We start from the raw sequence: 23,871 nt of genomic DNA, 5'->3' as shown, positions 1-23,871 counted from the left end.
GAAGAGACTTAAACCTCTTACACCCCATAAAGAGTCATGCCCATTGATGGAGCTATTAATATTACCCTACATTAGACTATAAAGTCTTCTCCAACTAAGGGGAACCACATGCATTAACAGGGTCACAAAGTATTTGAGTCATGTGTTCCCATTAAAAAACATTTTAAAGTAGGTCACTATTTGACAGATAAGGCAGTAGTATTCAGACTGGGGTGTTGCAAGGTCCCAGCCTGAGGGCCCTGGCCTCTGCCCCCTTAAGGGGCGGGGGTAGGGGGGAAGGCAGTGATGCGGTGCCCAGGATCGCGTCGCTAACGGGGCTGCAGGGACTGAGATGTACTCACCAGTCCCTGCAGCATTGTCCTGGGCATGCGGGGAGCCCTGTGTGAGCGCCTGCAGGGCTCCCTAGCTGGTTCTAAGTGAAAGTAGAGCGGTCGCACTCCACTTCCACAAAACCGGAAGAATGGGGGAACACCCCATTCTACCACAAAGCATCCCCTGCCTGCCCCCACCCCACACCCCATTCTACCACAAAGCATCCCCTGCCTGCCCCCCCACCCCACACCCCATTCTACCACAAAGCATCCCCTGCCTGCCCCCCACCCCACACCCCATTCTACCACAAAGCAACCCCTGGCCCCCACCCCACAGTGCCTCCTGGGCTCAGACCCCCTCTGGCTGCGACCAGAGCCAGGGAGAGCTCCGGCTGCAGCCAGAGGGAGTTGCAGGGCCAGGGACGCCGCGCACGGAAAACCCAGAAGTGACCCTTGAAGGCGTTCTGGGGCCTCAGAACGTAACTCTGAGGGTTGGGGATGCTGCTTGCGGCGTTCCCAGCCCTCAGAAATTTCCTCTGGCCGCAGGGGCTCCGGTCACGGTCAGAGCGAGCGGGGGTGGGGCAGTTCCAAAGCTCCCCCAGATCACGGGGGCTGCCCCAAATGGCTCTGCGGGCCGGATCCAGCCCACGGGCCTTATCTTTGACACCCCTGATCTAGTCTCTTCTTATCTTTGACACCAAACTTTTCCGAGTTGTGAAGACCAGAAGTGATTGTGAGGAGCTCCAGAAGGATTTCTCCAAACTGGCAGAATGGGCAGCAAAATGGCAGATGCGTTTCAATGTAAGTAAGTGTAAAGCAGGGGTGCTCACACTTTTTTGGCTCGAGAGCTACTTTGAAACCCAGCAAGGCCCAGAGATCTACCAGAGTTTTTTTACAATGTTCACGCCATCATAACATATAACATTTATGTGTACAATGTATGTTGGTGTACCTTGCATAACCGCATGAACCAATATTGCACAACACAACATAATTAACTATAAACATTTTTGTAATTACTTGAGTTTACTTTGATGACTTGCACTGAAGTGAATCAGCCAAGGATGCATAGTCCAGACAGTAGCTGCTGACATCCAGCCTCAAGCACACTTCCAAATGTTCATCAGTCATGGTGGAACTTAATGATCTTCCTGTAGGAAAAGGCTGACTCACATAAATAAGTGGAGCCCTTCCTGCCTCAGGTGCTCTTATACCCCTGAGGGCCCTATTGCCTTCAAGTGGCTGCAGCTGTGCAGCACACTCTGCTGGATGCCCAGGCCTTACCCTTAAAGGGGCCACTGCTGACACCACATCTACCTCCTCACCAGATCTTCCTCAATTCCAATACAAGTGGGGGGGGGGAGCAGATCTCTATACAGACCAGTGCAAAAACAGGGGAAAGGTGTGGGGGAGGGAAGATCTCTATATAGAGATCACAGCAAGACCAGTGCAAAACCCCTTGCACACAGAACCAACAGATGGAAGTTGGGGGGGGGGGGCTGATCTCCATACATACCAGTGCAAAAACAGGGGAAAGGTAAGTCAGCCCCAGTAGAGTCAACGGGGCTCACTCCCAGGGATGTGTGGACGGGAGAGAAGCCTACCAGCGGCTCCTCTCCAGGTCTACTCATGAATCAGCCCCAGTAGAGTCAACGGGGCTCACTCCCAGGGATGCGTGGACAGGAGAGAAGCCTGCCAGCGGCTCCTCTCCCAGGGAGGAGCCTGCCAGGGGCTCACTCCCTGGGCTCACTCCCTGGGCTCACAAGCCTGCCAGGGGCTCACTCCCAGGGATGCGTGGACGGGAGAGAAGCCTGCGACCGACTCATTTTGCCTCGCGATCGACCAGTCGATCACGATCGACGTATTGAGCACCCTTGGTGTAAAGTCATGCACATTGGGGCAAAAAATCAAACTTCACATATAGGCTAAAGGGTTCTGAGCTGTCTGTGACAGATCAGGAGCGAAATCTTGGGGTGGTGGTGGACAAGTCGATGAAAGTGTCAACCCCAATGTGTGGCGGCAGTAAAGAAGGCCAATTCTATGCTTGGGATCATTCAAAAAGGTATTGAGAGCAAAACAGCTAATATTATAATGCCGTTGTACAAATCGATGGTAAGGCCACACCTGGAGTATTGCGTCCAGTTCTGGTCACCACATCTCTAAAAGGATATAGTGGAAATGGAAAAGGTGCAAAAGAGAGCGACTAAGATGATTACTAGGCTGGGGCTCCTTCCTTATGAGGAAAGGCTATGGCGTTTGGGCCTCTTCAACCCTGAAAAGAGACGCCTGAGGGGGGACATGATTGAGACATACAAAATTATGCATGGGAAGGATAAAGTGGATAGAGAGATGCTCTTTACACTCTCATAACACCAGAACCAGGGGACATCCACTAAAATTGAGTGTTGGGAGAGTTAGGACAGACAAAAGAAAATATTTCTTTACTCAGCATGTGGTTGGTCTGTGGAACTCCTTGCCACAGGATGTGGTGATGGCGTCTGGCCTGGACACCTTTAAAAGGGGACTGGACAAGTTTCTGGAGGAAAAATCCATTACCGGTTGCAAGCCATGCTGTGTATGTGCAACCTCCTGATTTTAGAAATGGGCTATGCCAGATGCAAGGGAGGGCACCAGGATGAGGTCTCTTGTTATCTGGTGTGCTCCCTGGGGCATTTGGTGGGCCGCTGTGAGATACAGGAAGCTGGACTAGATGGGCCTATGGCCTGATCCAGTGGGGCTGTTCTTATGTAAAGATCTAGCTCTTGATGTGAGTTGCAGTAGTTTAAAACAAATGTATAAGCATTGACAAATAGAATAAAATAATATCCTAAATAAATTCAAAAGGTATATGAAGAGTGCTAGCCTTTTTGCATGCTTTCTCAGAAGTAGGCCCCATTGTATTCAGTAGGACTTATTCCCAGATAAATTTGCATAGTATTGGACTCTTCTGGTGCCATCCTAAGCACACTTACATGGCAGTAAACTCCATTGAGCAAAATAGGATTTTCTTCTCAATAAACATGTATAAGATTGTGCTGGTGGTGCAGTGTTAATGTTTGCTGACTCTCAGGCAGACCTTGGGCAAAATGATGACCCTAGGCAGTGACCTATGTCAATTTTATTGTCTCAGTTACTGGTGTATTGTGGGTTTCTTTTTTGTGTGCCTTTAAAAGTTTTAGTTTGTGATTTCTGTTTATATGATTTTTTAAATTATATTTTGCTATTTTTATGAGCAGTTTTAGATTATCAAAGAAAGGCAGGATAATAATGTTTTATAAATAAATAGGATCCTAGTCAAATTTCTCAGTTTGTCTCCTGCTGAGCCTGGTGCTTCTTTTCAGCTTACATCCCTTGAAAAAAATATGAAAGGCAGCAGCTTTGATGTTGTTTCCTTTCCCGCTGATGGAGAAGTCCGAAAGTTCCCTGCCACTTGATTGCATGCCTACCCTGGTAATCCTGCACACACATACAATACACTGTACTTGATCCAGTCCAACTGCAGGCACAGTAGCCATGGAGGGTCACCATATCCATTTATGGGGCATTCAGATGGACAAGCACCATACCTAACAAGAAAGGGGTTGCCTTCATACTCTACTTCTGAGTTTCCTGTGGACAGATGACTGGCCACTGTTTGGAACAGGATGCTGGGCCAGATGGACCTTCAGTCTATTTCAGGTGCTTTTCTCATGTTCTCAGATGTATTTTGTACTTGGGGACCCGAGTGACAAATGTCTCATAATATGCATCATCTCAGTGATAAATAGGACAGCACTTGAGCTTTCTGTTCGGTGTAACTTCCACATTACTCACAAAAGAGATGACTATCACTGAGAAAGTGAGTTTGTCAGTACAGCAATTTCAGTTTTATTCCACAACACACAATTTGCTAGAGGATCTGCTCTGTGCTTAAAATGGTATCACTTTTTCCTCCTCATGGATTTTTTTTTCACAGAAACTACATTTGATCTGACAGCTTTCCTTACATTCATCACAGGCAGATATCAGTGGCAGCTAAGGGAGTAAAAAGTCAGAGGAATTGATTTGTTGAAAGATTGGAGAGTGGTTGTCTAGCACATGGACACTGTTGTTTGCCAGCAGTAACACCATCTAACAAGGGGAGATTTTCTGACTTCTCCATATAATTTGTGTCGTTTTCTATGCCATGATGCAATGCTTTGTCTTCAAGTCTACCGATGGGTCATCTGCTAATCTGACAGGGATTGCTGCACCTTGATTTTTGCAGAAAATGGAATAAGGACCAGGGATGTATGTGTGACCCAAAATGTTGATATTGTCAATGTTGCAGCTTGCAGAAGCTTTGAAGATATGCGCAAAGCACCAGCCCCCCTTCTCCTGCCCCCAAAACTACCATAGATACTCATCCATAAGGTGAGAAATTTCTGCTAATAAATCAAGGTTAAACACCTCCTCGCCTTATCTGTGAGGTCACTCAGGTCAGGGTTGTTTCAGATACATTACTGTGCAGAGATAAGGTCAGGGCAATCATTCTCCATCGTGACCAGGCTTCAAGGCAGTTACAGCCAAAGTTAACCTTAAACCAGGGCTCAAGGTTTCCACTTAAATCAAGCAAGCCCCCTTCTCTTTAGCAGACCCTTCTGCACCCTCATTCCATTTTGCAAATGTTTGGCAGAGGTTTGGTTTTTAAACACCAGGATGTCATCCTTATTTCCATCTGATACAAAGTGCCATGCTACCACTCAGTGCACCATCACTTAAGAATGGAAAGCAATGGGTCTACTTCTGAGTAAATCAGGTTGTAACTAGCTGCACTTGCTCACGGTCATTCCTTGTTGCTTGTCTCTCCACTGTGTACACTCCCAGTTGTGTGTTATATGTTTGTTGTGTTATATGTAGAACCCCTGGCTTAACCCACCAGCCACCTTAAAGAAAGATTTGATTAATGGTTCTGCTGGTATGTTGTTTACAGTGCACTTACTATGATAGTGTTTACAAAAGGGTTGTGAAGACTGTAATTTTAAAAGTTAATGAATAAAAATATATCTTATGATCTTTGACTATATTTTTAAAAAATTATATTGTACAGTTCTTTGATAACAATAACTGGTAGGTTATTTTTCAGGATGTGGTCTCAGTGAAATCAGACAAAATTATAGTCAGACACACACCCCCTCTGTTTAACCCCCTGACTTATCCTGATCATAAGAAAACTTCATGATTTTTGGCTCAAAACCTGTCCTCGTCTTAACTTTGAGATTGACTTATAGGCAAGGATCTGCGGTAAGTACAGTAACATACAACAAACCTTTATTTGGCATATAAAGTACAGTATTCGTACCTTTGGAAAAGGGCAAACTCACAGCAAACACTATCAGGTCCTCTCACGGAATGTCCTTTTTTCTCATGGGCTCTAATAATAGCAAGTCCCAGAAACCCCTGGCAGGAAAGTGACAGTGTATGTGTCATTTCTGCTGGCAAGAGGGCCCTCCGGAAGTCGCTTGGGGCTTCTGGACTTATTGTCCCAGTTCAGTCTTCAGTGGAAAAGGACAGGGATGGGCTTGTTGTTCAGTGGCACAGCATCCATCAGAAGGTCCTGTGTTAAATCCCTGGCATCTCCAGTTAGGGCTGGGAAAGACCTGTATCTGAAAACCTGGAGGGCCACTGCCAGTCAGCATAGTCAGTATTACCCTAGAATGGATGAATCAATGGCCTGACTCCATATATATGGCATCTTCCTGTACTGACCACTGCTCTGCTGGGTCTCAGGAGCAGCTCCCCAAAAGCTTTCCCAGAGCTTGGCAGTCCACTGAAGCAGCATCAAATGCAAAGGAAGAGGCTTCTCTCCCCAGGCAATATTAACCACCCTTGTGCAGAAAATGGAAGCAGTTTGTCTTTGAATGTAAGCTTCTTTTTGGCTCCTGATGAGTATATCTGATCAAGTTGTTTGCTTATTATGGACTGGTGTATCAGGATGCCTTAGGCCTCTGCTTCTGTGCTATGAACAGCATGTTCAGATGCAGGGTTTTTTAAAACTGCTTTCTGGCACCGAAGAATATGTTCTCTCTGAAGTCTAGAAGCTGGTGCAATCAAGAGGCAACCACTTTGCCATCACCGTGAATAAGTGTTGCAATTATCACAGGAACTGGGGCAGTGGCATCTCAATTGTCCCCATGGAGGGCAAGTTCAGTTCATACCAATGGTGGTTGGCACCAGCCCTACAGTGTTATGGTACAGGGCTAAATCACATTATACATTGGGAATGCCACAGTTTACCTGAGATCTGATCCAAACCAAGCCCATAGTGGAGGGAGGGGAAGTTTAACCTGTTTCCCACACTGTGGTCCAAATTTGAATTGAGGAACCCTCCAATCAATTTTTGACCCAGGTGGAGAGTTCCCAGTGACACCTGTGGGAGCATTCTTCCCTGATAAAGGTGCAGTGATAGCAAAGAGTTAAAACTATTCCTTCTATGCCATGGTCCCAATCCAGAATGCTGGCTGCTATTTGCTCCAAAATGTTACATGTGTCATTCCCAGTGATGAGTTTAACGTAACATGTAGTTTGACCTATGGACTTAACATTTGCCTCTTGGTGTCCTTTCATATAATTGAATCAACACACTTATTAGCATTTAAGTTTGCATGGAACATGGACATCACAAGTCTGTTTCCATCATTCTTTGGATGGATTGTAGGTTTAAAGAAAGGCCTTAGAGATTCCTTCCTCACAGAAAATGAAGAACTCTGTACTTAGGCCGCACACAGTCCCACGTAGCTAGAGAAGTGAACGTATTCATTGTAGCTCTCATGAGACTAAGTGACCTTTAAAAAAAAGACACAAATGATGGTTTTAGCTCAGCACTGGCTTTTTCCAGTATCCCAGGGCTTTCATGTGGTAGTCAACCCAAAGCTGCTTTGAAAATGTGAATTGTGTCCATGTTCAGGTAAGTAGCACCTGGTTTTCAATCATCTCTATCCTTTATGAACAGACACTTGTTGAAAGCTTCATTTTAATTGAACTTTATGGCTGTTACAGCCAAGATAGAGTGCATGCTATACAATCTCAGCCTCCATGTGTTGAAATGTCATTACATTGCATAATACTTTATAGAAAGAGTTTGTTCTTGTTAGACAAGTGAGTTGAACACTCTATCTGCACCACCATTACTGTCGTGGACCAGCAGTAATGATTATTCTCAATTCTACCATGAATATTATATTTGTTCTTCCTTTCCAGCTCCTTTTTTATTATTTTTTATTGCACTGAATGCATGTGAATTTGTTTTCTTTCTGTCCAACCACTGACAGTTTATTTAGGTCTGTGTATGCTAGATCGAATGACAGTTTTGGCTCTAGGCTTTAGGGTATCATATGTTAAAAACTCATTCTGGGGGATAAGATTTATATATCCTTCCAAGCCTTGTCTGCTCCTGGCCTGAAACACTTATTTGTTTTTCCCTGGAGTAAAAATGAACTTTAGAGAGAAATTGATTCTTTGGAATTTAGTTTGAATGCCTGAACAAAATGGTAGTTGTAGCAAAGGATAATCTCTGGCTGTCACCTGCTTGATCTTAGTAGGCAGAGACGCCCAAAGGAGACCTCTGATGGTCTAGAGATGGATTGTCCACAGTTTCCCTTTTGGATATCACAACTGCAAACAGAGAAAGCACAAATTACTTGTTTCTAGTATTGTCACTAGTTCTGGGAGACGTGCACAATTGCTGTGTAGATTGTAGAAGACCCAACTTAAAGGAAGGCAGTTCATTAAAGATGGTAACATTTCCCATTCAATTTACTACTTACTCAGTTGCCTAAATTTCAGAGAAGACCCTTCCAGAGGAAAAGCAAACAGAAACTACCCATATCCCATGTTTGGGAGTGCTTTGCCATGAAACATGAAATTTGATCAATCGCTTAAGAAGATATAAAGTTTCACTGCACTGCCAGCTGGCTGTGTTGTAGTAGGCTAGGAAAAAGAATCTTGAAAGAATTTTTAGGTAAATACATAATATTCCCATAGATACATAATATCCCATAATATTCCCATAGACACATTAGCTGTTGCACATTAGCATTTCTGTGACTGCTTCTTAAAACTAATCACATTTCGTATTGTGAGAAGGTGCCACATTCTGGTACATGCCTGGAGAAATCAACCAGACAACAGAATTTTCCCTGCTAAAATCTACAACCTTCTTTGTATGGCACAGGGCCCACCCATCGATGAGGCCAACTGGTCACCTCAGGCAGCAGATTGGGGGGGGGGATGTGTGTGTGCCCATCTCTGTCTGTCTACTTGCCTCCACTCTTCCTCTTCCTTCTGCTTCTAGTCCCTGGATTTGAAAAGGAAGGGGGAGGAGAGGAAGAAGAAATGTGGAGGGGAGAAGAGCGCTGAGCTAAAACACTGGCGAGTGGGAAGAGCGGAGGCTGGCATAACATAAGGGGGCATGTTGCCTCAAGTGTCAGAAGATCTTGGGCCCACCCTGGTGGGGAATATGAAGAACCTGGGACTTCACTCATAGTTTTCTTTCCTACATTAGAGTGCACCACTATGAGGCCTTCGAATCTCTTTCAGAACTTGTTATGAGGTCATAGAATCGGACTCTCGAGTTGTCCATTAACTGGAGCTGTTTTATTTGCACCTCCACTCTGGCCAGAGATCTGATGAGATTGCCTGTCAGCATTCATTAAATAATGCCAGACCACACAGCTGGGTTTCCTGAAACAGCATATATCAGACATTGTACACAGCTGTGCCCTTTTACCTTTCATAGTACACATGTTAACTCTGGGCACTGCTTTGTAAAACAGCATTAATAAAACAGAGCTTTCCTGGTTGGGGAGGGTTCACTACTTTTCCGTTTACAACAGGACACATAATTCATCAGGCTCTGCAATTGGTAAGCAGGAAGATTCATTTTTGAATAATCAGTGGCAAAAGGAACCTATAAATAATAATATTTAAAAGGTCATTGTAAAAAAAAAAAAAAAGAGAGACCGTGTGATTGTCCCCTTTTCCCTTTTCTGAAGTGTTTTATGTGGGGATTAGTCTAGAATTTATGGCAAAATGTATGCACAATCTGAACTTGCATTCATACAATTTTGTGCTTATTATGAATATTTATTAGCTTTGCCCTTTATGGCAAGTTTGCAGCTCTGTATGTATAGGGAAATTGTCCTTAATGTTTTCCCTGGAAGGCATCCTAATACTATAATGCTGTAAATGAATTACACCCTGGCTTTCATATGTGAGCCTGAAACCAAGTTGTCAGTCAGAGAGGTAAACTTCTGATTTTATTACACACAGTAAGTCGAGATTGTCTGGTAGGACTCGCTCACATTTCCTGGTAATTGTCCATGTTTCTTTCATCACAGTTGCAGAGATCTTCATTAAACCAATGACCTGGTGGAACTGTGAAGCAGTCAGACTTAGTAGTCTTACCTCTGGGGATTCACGTCATGTCTGGGCTGGATATCTTTTCATCAGCTGTAGTTGTGGTGATGCCTCTGGTAGGGGTGCAGAAGCACCCCACTGCTCGCCTCCAGAAGAGGTCAGTGGTTTGCCTGCATCCCAGTTGAAATATGTGCAGAACTTGGAGGTCTTTGCAAGTGGTTGCTGCAAATGCTTGCAACGTGTTTGCAGCTGCCATCTCTGTGGGAATGCCATGCAGAGCATCCAGTTCCTGCTTGGGATTTGGGAATTTGTGGTCTCAGTTCATTTCCCAGGTTGGAAAGATGATTATGACTGCTTTTCAGCAAAAACAGTTCACAAAGCAGTTTCCATAACAAAAGAAACAAATGGGCTTGGAGCTTCATCCATTTCTGTCTCTGCCCTCCCACTGCCCTCTTGGGAGAAGGGGAAGGAAGAACTAGTGGTAGTAGAAGCGGTTTGCAGGATCAGAGCAACTGCAGCCCTGACCATCGCAAGCTGTGATCAGAACTGTGTTCACCTCACTCCTGCCCATGAGTATTCAAGAGGGGTACTCACTTTTGTGAGTGCCCCTGAGTGCACCCTACTTTGTAGTTGGCAACCTTCAATCTCGAAAGACTATGGTATCGCGCTCTGAATGGTGGTTCTGGAACAGCGTCTAGTGTGGCTGAAAAGGCCAATCCGGGAGTGACAATCCCTTCCACACCGGGAGCAAGTGCAGTCTGTCCCTGGCCTGTCTCCCTGGCTATGGGCCTTCCTTCTTTGCCTCTTTGCCTCAGTCTGTTGGCCAAAGTGTCTCTTCAAACTGGGAAAGGCCATGCTGCGCAGTCTGCCTCCAAGTGGGCCGCTCAGAGGCCAGGGTTTCCCACCTGTTGAGGTCTACTCCTAAGGCCTTCAGATCCCTCTTGCAGATGTCCTTGTATCGCAGCTGTGGTCCACCTGTAGGGTGCTTTCCACTTCCTCCAGGGACTTCTTGTATCTAGGCTTAACTACATGCAACTGATAAAAATTGCATATTCTTTTCCTGCTTAGTATGACCTCCATTGTCCTTCCTTTCTTTTGTTCTCTCCCTACTGCGAGTATCCAGGTTGTAAGCCCCTCAGGGAAGAGCCTGCCCTCTTTGTACAGTGTGCATGCATTGGTGTATCCAGGGTGTAGCAAGTGGGGACATCTGCCCTGGGTGCGGATTTACCCATAGTCTACCGATGGTGCATTTCTACACCGCAGCCAATGGTGTTTTTGCACCAGATTCAGGGGACCTCCAAAAAGAGGTAAATGCCTGCAGAAAATTTGTTTCCATATACCTGAAACAGAAACGTTGCAGATGTGCAACGCTAGTATGAAAGGGAATCATTTTTTTGTAGTACTGACCAGGGTGCTGACGTATAGATACTTATCTAAATCATAGTCAGAACAGTGGCGTATTGGGGACATCTGTGTGGCCTGCTGAATAAATTCACTTGGTGGGATGCACAGGGCTAGCTTCCCAACCCCATTATCATCCCACTCCCTTCTCTGTTTAAACAAGGGTGCAATCACAGTTGGTAAGTATTTTGAGTTGCAAAGGATTATCAGCTGGTTTTTGGAGGCTTGGTTTTGTGCTCATAGACCAAAACAATAGTGATGAAATGAGCGCAGACCATTCCAAGGATTAGGAGACCTTCCAACTAATTTATCCTTTAGAATTTTACATTTTATCTAACTGGCAGCACAGATAACCCTTGGAAGGCAAGCTGCTTTGGGGCCATGGAAACCCAGGCTTGGAACTGCAGCCAAGTCCGCCCGCCCGCCCGCCCCCACTTTGCTTGGCAACAGAAGCAACTCCCCACAAAGCAGAGGCATTCACTTTTCAAGCTTCCTTCTCATAACAAAATTGTTACTTGGGGGTGATCTTGAAAAATGTAAGAAAATAAAAGAGCCAATACTGTGGCAATTCTACAGGGCTTTTTTTATTGTAGATGTAATCATCCTGTCGTCGTGGTCCCCCCAAATCATCTGTTCAAATCGGACAACTTGTATGGCTGCCACCAGGCTGTGTGTAGTCATTTTAGTGTCCCTCCTTTCAGAGTATTGTTTTTAATTTTGCAAATAGGCTCAGTGTTAGTTGCCATGCAATACATAAAGTGCATGTATGCCTATGCTGTAGTTTACTGGATTTCCTTTTCTTGGGAAATCCTGGCACTCCCACCCATGGGTCTTCCCAGGTTTTCTGGATTTGTGTAGAAAGAAAGTCCACTGTTTTTTTAAAAAAGTTATAAGCAGGTTTTTTTGTTTGTTTTGTTGTCAAGAGTGGCCTTTGTTGTTTGATTGTTTTGTTGTCAAGTGTGGCCTTGAAAAGCAAGATCAAAAATAGAGGACAAACATGCATTTATTCCAGGACAGCACCTTGATTGTTAACTGCCATATGATGAAGTTTGCCTTTGGCAATGTGTAATAGCAGGAAATCAGTGTAGGTGTAATAATAAGGGCGTCACAGCTGAGTGTATGTACCTGGTTTCACCTGCAGTGTTGGAGATTTCAAGTAATGTCAACCAACTTTGGTGGCTTGTCCATGATTTCTTCAGTTTTTGGCACTGCCAGTGTTCCCACAGCATAGCGAAGAAGAGGAAAGGACTCCTGATCAACCATAGTGGAGGGGGGGAAGTAACTGGTTTAAGGCGCAGGAGGGGAGAACCCATTTGGGCAAGTGTCACCAACTTTACGATAAAACATTTGGCCTATAGTAGACAAAACTAATGGTGTTTATCTGTGACATTTCTACACGGCAGTATACTATGTGTAAAAAAGACCTCCTTATTAGAATTATCTGGCTCCTTACTGGTTTGAATTCAGGTTTGGTTTTGAGCTTCCAGGTGGCTGATTTCTGGCAGATACAAGCAGAGATTCTTCTGAACCTCTCAGTAGTTTTCAATACCATTGAACATGATTACCTCCTTGATTTGGAGCAGGAATAATAATTGTGCTGAGGTTCTTTTACTTGTTAGGCAAGCTGAGATGGTAGTGCTGGGGAATGCTTCTCTGCCCCATGGAAGCTGGTCTGTGAGCTACTCCAATTTGATCTTGTCCTCCATACTTTTCAGTATTTCTTTGGAATTACTGTGTGATGTTAGGTCTCTTGGTGGAAATTACTCCTTGAGTAAATGTTTTACTACAGCTGCTAAGGTGATGTCCCGTTAGGTTTGATTTGATGCTATCATAAACGGTTGGGTTGATGAACATTGACTTTAGGAGGTTTGTGCATACTTAGTATACTGTTGTGTTGCACAGGTGATTGATTGGCTGAGCTGGTGACCTTGGAACATTCAGGTGCTCATGGAACCTGGTAGCATGCAACGCAGCTTTTGTGAAGAAAGGGGTCCTTTTGGCTGTAGCCAAACAACACACTGGAGGATGAAGACTGGGAAAAGAATGTAGGAAAGATAACAGGAAAGGAAGCCAAACAGCAAGCAGGATGAAGGAAAGTACAGCAAAGGCAGTGAACTGGATAGGAGAGAATGAGACCTCAGGAAAGGCCACGAGAAAGAGTGGCTCAAGGAAACAGGACAAAGTAGCCTGGGCTCAGCTGTGGGACCCTGAAGAACCAATGGGTGTAGAATTGGAGATGTTAGCCAAATACATAGTGCAAATAAATTCAAGAGTGGGACAAAACTACACATAGGGCCTAGAGATGGGAGGAGCTGTGCACTATTTGCAGGAAGGAATCAAGGGAAGGGGCCAAGGGGGCATATAGTTGCTACATGTAGAATCTAGAAACGTACAGTGGGATCTTGCCAGTTAGAGGTTCTACTGGCACCACCAACACAATTACTTTTGTACCCTAAGTGGGTAATGAAGGCTAAAAAGCAAGGGTGGTTGAATTTAATTGATCTAGCTAGCTAGTAGCTATTTGACTACAAGTTCCTAGTATAGACTGGAAAAGACTATCAAGGAAAGTCTTTTCCACTTGGAAACGATCCTTAACATGCCCACACACTTTAAAGGTTAGCTGGTTAAGCCCAATTTGCATATATGCAACAGGGATCACATGTGTACACCTGTGGGCTGGGCAGAAATGGGTTACGTCAAGACAGCCAGCTACATCAACAGTAAATGTCTATAATTTGGGGTTGTAGCATGCATGTTCTGGATGGTATTCATCTAACTCAATCAATGATCCTTCTTAGGAACATTGCAACAGAGTGAGGTCCAAAGCCCCCCAACAGCTCAGAGGAAATTGAGACTTCAGAGTTGTGCTGAATTATCTGTCTTCTGGTTATATGCTCTGACCCCAGCAATTCGGAAAATTCAGTGAATCTTTACTTAGGCTTTATTAACGGACTCGCCTGATGAGGAGGAGGAAAACTTGGTCCTTGCCAGGAATCTGTGTGTGCTGCACAGCAGTGAATGCCAGCGAATGACCTCGTAATGAATCGTAACTTTCTTGGCAAGTCTTTAAATCCCTTAAAAATTTAGATACTTGATTCTTACTTCCTCAGGGACTCATTTAATCAGCTAGCCTGGTTGCAGAATCAGCAAGAATCCAATTCATATTGGTAATTTAAGTCTGTGTTTGCTTTCAGACACACTCTTAGGGAACTGCACAAAGCAGCATTTTTTGTGCTAACAAAAACCTACCCAGAAACCTCTGGAAAGAATCACTTCTTTGTTTTGTTTTCATTGTAGTCAAGATTTGCTGGGAAGCACAAGGACAGATAAGATAAAAGTAAACATTTAATGCCACTATATTTTGATATCTTTTAAACATCATATTTTTGACAATATGTTTCACACCTCATATACCACAAAAGGTAAGAGACTTTTTTTTAAAGCCAGCAAACAGTAAACTTTACATTTTAATGGGAAAAGGCTCAACATACACATTCAACCAAGTTGCACATTTCTGTGGTTGTTTTGTTTTTCATTCTCAACCTTCTGTTTTTCATTCTGTTCCAAAAAGCTTAGCTGCTATAGCAGAACATGTGTTTATATGGACCTGTCTTCTGGTGGAACTTCCCAGTAGAAGCATTTTGCCCATGGCCAGGGCCACTCTCCAACTTGATGTGTCTTTATTATACCACTGTTACTATGAGGAAGAACACAGCCACAGACAGAATGACGTGGAGTCTGCAAATGTACACTTCAATGCATAGCACTTCGATAAGCATTTCCAATCATAATGGGTAAATAAATTAATTATAAAGTACAAGCAATCTTATAAAGCCAGAACATCCTGAGTTAAATAAATTATGTCCTTCATATGTCAAACAGGTGATGGATGTCAGAGACCAGTTTCAGCTAGTGAGCAGAGGGAAGGAATTGAAATGTAGAAAACTGTCAGACCTATGTATACATAAAATCTCTAGGTAAGTGTGTGTTTTATCTGGATATCAATACACACACACACACTATACAGTACATAAGGTGGCTGTATCCCTATAGAGAATATATGCAATATAGATATAGCTGAAACTGCTTCCGGCACCATTTTTTTTACCATCATTTCATTATAAAGTACGTTTCATGTTTAAGTAGGACCACTCAAAGTTGTGTGTGTTTGTTTTGAACAGTGTTTGTTTTGAACAAAGTACTGTTTTCTGGGAGAAGCTGAGAGGCTAGTATTGTAGCTTAATCTCTGTTCTTTTTCCCTTATATTTTCCTTAGGAGAGAGTCATCTTAAGAAGTTATAAATTTTCCTGTGGCAGGAACATCTTGGACCACCGTTGGAACTTAGTATTTGAATCTGATTTTCCAAAAATTCAGTAGTACAAGGTACTATCAGATGGGATGCAAAATACACAAACCACACATATACCACAAAACTAGATTATGACCTAGCTTGGCATGTTAGGAGCATGACATGAGATGCTTTTTAAGAGACATGCAGCTGATCTGCTCAGTTGGAAACAGACAGATGCTCTCTAAAAAAAACTTCCAGCTGGAAATAATTCAGAAAAATATGGTTGCTATCATTTATTGTTATCATGTACTAGAGGAGAAGAAAAGACATCTCTCTGAAGAAACTAACAATAGATGCTCAGCTGTCATTATGCAATGTTAATAGAAGGTGGAAGTTAATGACCCTGATGTGCCTACTGATATTAGTTGGGAACATCTTGGGATGAGCCAGAGATTCACAGCCAGGGATTCTCTGGCCTCTGCACAGCTATGCACTATAGCCAAGTGCAGTAACTGGAATATACGTAGATGGCCGAAGCTTTGTCTACTAACATCTGGGATAGTGAATCACTGATTTAATGTCCTACATTTGGGTTATGCTCACAATAAAGCAACACCAGCCACCTTAGATGCCATTCTTCCATGTGTATGATCTGTATATAACATGGTATAACCTTGGTGCCCAAATGACTGAAGCAGCACCCTTTTTCCCAATGTGAAAAAAGATCTTTGAGCTGATAGCACATCTATGATTTTGCAAGCCCCTCCAGCCACAGATGGGCTGGAATTACAGGTGTTGTTATAAAGCCCAAGCATTCCCTCTTTGTTTGCTCATCCTGTCTCTGTTACTATTATATGGGTAGTGGAGCCAATTCTGGTAGTATATAGTGCAGTGGTGCTTAAATTAGTGTAACCCGAATGCATTTTTCTGTCAGTTTTATGGTTTATATGAGGCAAACACAATGACTTGCCTTTATAGGCTGAAGAACAAGCAGAAACAATAACACAATTCTTTTTAAAAATACAGGTTCTATAAAATGGCATAAATGGCCAGTCTGCAGGTGAGCAGGGCTCTCAAGCTTTTATTGATACAGCTTTTTGATGAGCATCATAAGTTGTGCTTTACTGCTTGAGAGTAATCGCGGCAGCTTAAACACATAAAACCTGGCCTCTACAGACTTTTGCTTGTGTTCATCACTGAAGCATACTCTTCCCTTCCTCTACCTCATTTTGAAAACAAGAAATATCTTTGCGCTATGGCGTATAAGTAGAGGTGGGAGAAAACAGTGTAATGACACATAACACATCACACTGCTCTCTGCACTTCTCATTTTTGTAAAGAAACAAAAAAAACCCTTAAATCCGCAAAAAAGCCAATTTTATTTGGTTTCTACCTATTATTTAATGCGGGTGCATGAGAGATGACTGTGGCTGCATCTGCTGACTCTATAACACCTATTTCACCTACCTAGTACACTTTTGAAGTGATTATAGTTTATAATGATAATGTAAATTTTGAATAGAAACACATAACACTGCTTTGTGCACTTCTGACTTGGGAAAACATTGAAATCTGCAAAAAATAAAGTGGTTTTCTCCCACCTCTACTGAAAAGTCATATTCATTTTCAAAATGACCATCAAGCAGCTAATACTGTACAACACAGCATAGCGAAAGAGCTACTGCCTGTATCATACACCATGATTTTGAATAGGGGAATGGGGATGCCATTGGCCTGGGTACCACAATGTACATGATATTCCTGGGTTGCTGAAGCAGCCTTATGGTTATCCATCTTACCTTGAAATTCCCACCTATTGTTACTTCTCTTGCAAGCATCATAACCACCAAGTCAAGTGAAGTCAAAGAATGCCACCAATTCAGTCCATATTTCTAAATCGATGCTAAAAGCAAAACTGACCACAGAATGCTGCTGTCTCACTGGAAACTCCTTTCCTTTGTGGAAGGAGTGCCCTGCTCAGATACAGACCCCTTTCAATCATAAAAAGAACCCCTTGCATTAGAGTAACTCTCCTTGTGCAGGGCAGTTCTGGTGACTCAGCTGTGCACCATAGGATGTTAGGCTATAATGCATTATCATTGGTGTGTACATACACATAGTAGGCCCGCAGTATCTGTGGATTTGGGACCAGTGGATTACCGTGTATGCAAGGATGGCCCCACAAGGATCCTCCAGAGGTGATGGAAGCGCCTTACCTTTGGAGGGTATACAGCCTCTACGGGCCTCAGAATGCCTTAAAGCCTTCAGTGGTTTAGAAGGTCTCAAGACCCACAGATTTTATCATCTGTAGGTTTTGTTATCCATGGGTGTTCCGAGAACACAGGAACCATACAGGTTCTACCCAGCAGCATCTCTCTGATCACCATGGGAGCATATTTTGCCAGGAACTGAACTCAGATTGTTAGTTATACACTGTAGCCTGCTCAGTGCTTGACAACTTCCTGTTTTTGTATACCCCATCAGGTGGCAAAACCAGGACGTTTTTCAAGCCGTATATAATTGATAGGTTGCATTTGGTTTTGTGAGTCAGATGTTGTGCAGTCCTAGTTGAAGAAAATTTCTTCTGAACCAGCTCTGAGATATGTTTATTTGGCTCCCTTTCTGCATTCTTATCTAGGCACCTCCTGCTTCCCTTGCTGACAAAGTAGCTGATTAAGGAGCTAATTAAGAAATGCCTCAAAGTGTGAACCATTAGGCATGTTAATGACCTGATCCAACTCATGTCACCTTTTAAAAATGTATTTACATTTCCACCAGAATGTGTGCTAGAAGCCTGCTTAGTCTGACACTTGGTGAAACTATCTTAAATTAATTTAAATGAGTGGATGTGGTGCCAAACTGTCAGTAATAGTGTTGAACTGCCTTGCAGAATGCTTTACTGTGCTCTAGTAAGCTCAGATCTTGGGAAATTACCTGCCTGCCAAAAATATTGTTCTGGGTATTTCAAGCAAGGTGGAAACGGGCCAGTTAAAAGCAAGGTTAAGGGTTCAGCTTTCAGAGAAGAGAGGGCAAACATCCTGAGAGCAGGGAAAGAAACAAAACACAGGACAATATTACAATTGCTAATGAAGGTGGGTACAAACAGAATATATGCTTTTTTATTGCCTTCCAATAAAAGGCAATATCTGATTGCTTATGAATGAAGGAGCTAACCAAATCCCACGACTAGACAAGCAACAGGTTTAAACAGATGTTCACTGTGCTCTCTAACATCAAATCAGGCTCTGGTTTCATCTAGCCTTTAAAAAATAATGGCTTTACCCACCCCTCTGCAACTGGGTGTCAAAAGGAATTGAATTAATGTATAAGAAAGGGGAATCAGATCTACAAGCATCAATCTTTTAGAACAGGAGAGGCAGTTATGACTGGAAAAACACAGGCACTGATGCCTGTTTCTATCTACAGCTCAAAGCCCAAAACAGCAGTGCTGTTACACTCTTCAGATCAATGCAATATTAATTGGGACAAACATTGCTAGTACTCATGCTGCTGTATAATGTTCTTCAAATAGCCCTTATTGTCTGAATCTGTGATTGGTTTGGGTTATTGCATCTATTTGAGTGAAGCTGTTGTAAAGTGGTTCACAGAAACAAGATTTCAAATAAAAAAAGAGTAGGGTGAATGGAAATATGGAACATTTTCTGAATGATTAAAATACTGCTGATCAGTCATCTGTCGGGGAAATTGTTTGGGATCAGGTAGGCAAACCACATGGCTGATTTAGTTGCTTCTGTGTGCAGAGAACACTGTGCTGAGTTGGGGCATTTATGGGTACTTCCAGTGGTGTCACTAGGGAGGTCCAGGGGTGTGTGGGCCACACTGGGTGATGCGCGCAGTGGGATGACTCCACTACTGGCCAACACTTTTAAAATTTTGGTATTTTCGAATAATTCATGTTATATATCATTTGATGTGTAATTTAATGCAGAATGCAATGAGACAAACTACGTTGAAACTATCAAAAGTTATAGTAAAAAAAAAAAAAAAACTCATGGGATGGGATGATGGGGCATCATCATGCCCACAGCCTGGGGCATTGCCCTGCTCACTGCATGGGAGGAGGTCCATCATGGGGGAGACATGCTGACCTCCCACACCAGGTGACACATACCCTAGAGATGCCACTGGGTACACTGCATCATAAAAATGTGTATTTATGTCTAATACTTATCAAAAATTTTGGGAATTACGTACTTACTAATTAATTATCGTACCTTATCAGTCTTGCCTCTTGGATCTTTCCAGTTTTTCAGGGGAGCATTCTAAGTAGGACAATAGAGGTCCACTAATACAAACACTGCATAAGTACCAGCTAGGACATCATTATATATAAAAGCCACAGAAATCTGTAAAATTAAAATGTGGAATATTCCCCCCCCATCAACCACTTTTTCCTGAAGAGAGAAATTGTAGCCAATACAGTGCCATGAGTAAAATGTGGTATGTTGAGACCATAAAATTGCTTTGTGGGACATAAATTGGCTATCTGTGATACAAGCTCATATTTGTTATGTATTTATGACACCAAGCCTCCAATTACTATGTGCATCCAGTGACACGCATCAGCTGAGTAAACATGCCCAGGATTGGTTTTCATAGTGTTCACCATGCTGCTGCTTTAAGCCTTGAAACTGTTTTGCTTATTTGTTTCTGCTAACAAAAAAAAAAAATGAAAAATGAAAATTTGTGAGAAAAATGTTTAGTGCAGAAGTGGAAAATACTTGCTGTTCCTTAAGCAGTGGGGGGGGGGGGGAAGGATCATTTCTGATCAGCTGTTCAGAAGGGACCTGGGAACTGAATTCATTTTCACTGAATCATGCTTTCCTACCAAACAGTTAAGCAAAATCTTACTTTGTTTTGTAAAAAGCAGATTGGGGCCATAGCATGTACATCTTCATTAACTTTGTGCGAAGGCATGTTTTTCTTCGGTTTGTAATTATAGTTTTAATTAATTTGTAAGTAATATTTGCTTGATATTACATAAACAAGTACCTATAAATAGAGGGTAATTTTAGTTTTTTTAATTTCCCAGCTTTTCTGCTGTGTGAGGGTCTCCTGCACCAAAGTGAGGGGCTCCTCAACTGTTGTTGACATCCTTCAGTCTTGGAAGACTATGGTATCGCGCTGTGTATGGTGGTTCTGGAACAGTGTCCTCTCCAGTGCGCGAAGCCTGGGTAATGCAGATATGGAGGACAGACTGTTACCCATGCAGCAAATCCTGCAATGGTCCAATGGAAAGGCAGAAGCCAATACAGTTGGTTCCAGCGGCGTCACAGGAGTTGCCAGAGCGTGACTGTGTACAGCCGCGAACTGCCTCAGGGACTCCGGCTCTGGATTTTGCCATGAGGTTGTCTCCTGAAGATGTTTCCATAACTGGATGTAGCCACAAGGCAGTGGAGGTTTGGGATCAGAGTTGGGATCCTCAACTGTATGTACATCGGATCCATTTGAAGAAACTTTTTGGGAACTGAAACAGATAGCTTTTCTGAGACCTTTGTCCCATATCTTGATGCAAATTCAAAAAGATGACTCATGCACATACACAAAACATAACAATGGACTAGGAGATTACAGTGGGACAAAGCAACTTGCATTCAACTGGCTTAAGAGCTTGTAGCTGAATAGCTGGATCTTTATTTGCATTAAAGACATTGCCAATCTGTCTAGTTTGGCAATTCAGTATTGAATGGAGTTTGCTAAACAGTCCTTCAAATGGTAGAATCTGGTCACATGATTCATTACGCATGTTATATGGGCTAGCAAGGATCAGAGTGAGGACAGGAACACTTGTGGAGAGCAGAGGCATGGAATCAGTACACTCAGTCCTTGATGCACACCTTCTGCAGACAAGGCCTTACACTTGCATGTAGGTATCAGGGAAATAAATGTGTCATAACAGACTTTTTTTTAAGGGCAAAGGAAACATGAATGTGCATACCAAAGCCCTCTTATTATACCAAGCTGAGCAGAACACTCTTTAGGGGAAAAATGCTGATTTTGATGCAAAAATTTTTAAAAGGTACATATTTGAAGTTACATGATTTACAAAAAAGAGACTTGGATCTTAGTTCATCACTCTACTTCGCTACAAGCATCTTTCTTCTGAGGACTATACTGGAAAATGTTCAGTACAAAAATGCTTTTTGAAAAAGCCATAAAATGGCCTAAAAAACAAAGGATGATGCAGAGCTGGTCTAATCCTGATGAAGTTCAGGACTTTGGATTATGGCTGATCATATTTATTTACCTTCTCCCAGAGAGTCCTTTGCAATCCTTGCAATGTCAGGTGGAGAGAGGAGTGGGACAAGTAAAAGGAGCAGGATTGCTAGCTTCAATCTTACTCCCATAGGCCTTTCATAGATTGTCTCATAGATTGGATCTATTATGTGTTGACACTGGACTGTATAGACCTGGTAGTACAGCAAGCTAGGGGCTACCATCTTCCTGTCCTGCACATAAGACGCATCTGTCTAATTATTGTTGGAAACAAGGGCTGAGCTAGATGGATGTGGAAGTTGTCATACATCTTGCAGTCATAGTGGGGTGAGTGCACTCAGAGGGTTCTCCAACCATAATTCATGCATCTCTGGGATGTGGCTAGAATCACACAAAAACTAAACGGTGCGGCTGGCTGCATGAAACAACAGAAACAGGAATTTTACTGTCTGCTGTTGAAAAATAGTTTAAAAAAAGTTGGAAATATCACTGTTTGATTGCCAAAAGCAATGAACCACACACCCATTTTCCCAGGACAGACAATACCAAATAAAGTCTTGTTGTTTTGCCAGAAAATCCATATTTATGTTCTTAAGTAACAAAGCTAGTAGGCCTCTCCTCCTCCATTACTGTCAAACATATTTGGGTCAATCTAGGAGCTTTTACTTTCTCTTTGAGTGGCCTTACTCTGGCTGTAACAAGAAAAGACAGTTAACATTTATTTATATGCTGTATCAGTTAAGAAATATCTCTACAAACACAGTTTACTTAGAAACAGCAAGTCAGAAATAGGATAAAACACCAAGAGAAAAACAGGCTGTAAATACATTTCAAAAAATGTGTTTGATTTTTTGTCTTTTCTTCTTTTTTGACTAGCACCATCTGTACACAAGAAAGTATGAACATAAATGTTTGGATAATAAAGATTTGCAAGGCACTTAAGACAGTCTTTCTGTGTATTTTTACTTTAATGGTGCTCTCAGCGTGGTCCTACATCTGCTCTTCCTCCCTCTTCAGTTATTGTTGGGGGAAAAAGTCACTTCTGCCAGCAGTTCTTATTTACAAATGTCCTTACAGATTTCTCAAAGTGCTGTTTCAGGCTACGGAGATTCCACATCCTTGTTCTCAGTGTCTTTGCTTTTTCCATCCTCTATTCGTTTCTGTAGAGCTCATCAGCATAACAGAGGAAAAAATTCTCTTTTCACACACACAGTCAAAACGTGACACCAACCTTCATCCTCATTCTGTGTCTTTGGGGTGCTGTTCAAAACAGAGCAAGGGGGGCTGCAGTAGTTCCAAACATTCTTGAAGTGATTTCTTCATCGACGCCTGGAAGTGATGTCAAAGCAAGTGATCATCATGAGGTGGGCCTTGCAATAGTTGACGCGGTTCTCTAGTCGCTCAGTCACACATTCCAGAGCTTCCAAGTACTCCAATGAATCCAAGTCAAATGCTTGCTCCAGGTCAACTGTAAAAAAAGAAACAAAAGCTGATGGAGATCGTGGAGAGACCCAGAAATTGCCCAAGGCAGGAATTCAAATACTATCAAAGATGAGAATTCTACACTTAAGAGTTCAACCAGATATACACGCACACCATTCAGTGGCTTGGAATCAATGACACACAATCAGATGGAAAATAGGCAGTACCCCTGTTTTTAAAATGCTTGCCCAAGGGCTTACACAAATGTTTTGGGCAGTGCTATACTACACAGATTCGATAGCAGGTCTCATACTTGTGCAAGTGTCTGTATAGTAGAAACATCTTTGGTTTCAGTTTTGCTTTTTTTTTTTTTTTTTTTTTACACAACACCCTTCCTTCACACAACACTCAGGCTCATTCCATAAGGCAACTTCTGTCTGAAAAGGTACCCTATTATCACTAGATTACTTAATAATAAGTTCTTTGCTACTGAAGATATAAACAACCTCCACTGGATAAAGATGTACATATGTGACAGCATACCCATATTGAAAATGCTTTTACTAGTATGGAAAGTGTCAGATATTAAGAGGCACTATCTTCCAAAGGGCATGGAAGACTACTTTAAAGTAGCAAGAGGTCCAACTTAAACCTTACTGATTTACAGCTGTGCTCTTCAAACGGATAGTGTGGGATCCTCTAAAGTCAATGGGACAAATTTATTATCAGACCATGAACACTAGACTAATCTGGACTTTCTTGCAGATTTCCTTGCTGTTTTCTGCATGCCACCACAATTCATTTTTTATATCCACATGAATCAGTTGCACCCAC

At 42.7% G+C, this 23,871-nt stretch overlaps 1 protein-coding gene across 1 annotated transcript in view; it reads right to left on the bottom strand.

Annotated features, from left to right (window-relative positions):
• Positions 1-21,886: 21,886 nt before the first annotated feature.
• The window catches only part of KIF26B (kinesin family member 26B), a 377,549-nt gene continuing 375,564 nt past the window's right edge, over positions 21,887-23,871 (bottom strand). The window contains exon 15 of the mRNA XM_066617657.1: positions 21,887-23,083. Coding sequence (XP_066473754.1) covers positions 22,935-23,083 — 149 coding nt within the window. The 3' untranslated portion in view covers positions 21,887-22,934. The remainder of the gene's footprint in view (positions 23,084-23,871) is intronic.

The sequence above is a fragment of the Tiliqua scincoides genome, chromosome 1 (genome assembly GCF_035046505.1).
Source record: "Tiliqua scincoides isolate rTilSci1 chromosome 1, rTilSci1.hap2, whole genome shotgun sequence".
NCBI lineage: Eukaryota > Metazoa > Chordata > Lepidosauria > Squamata > Scincidae > Tiliqua > Tiliqua scincoides.
The sequence above is the reverse complement of the archived record's forward strand: the minus strand, read 5'-3'. Positions and strand labels throughout refer to the sequence as shown.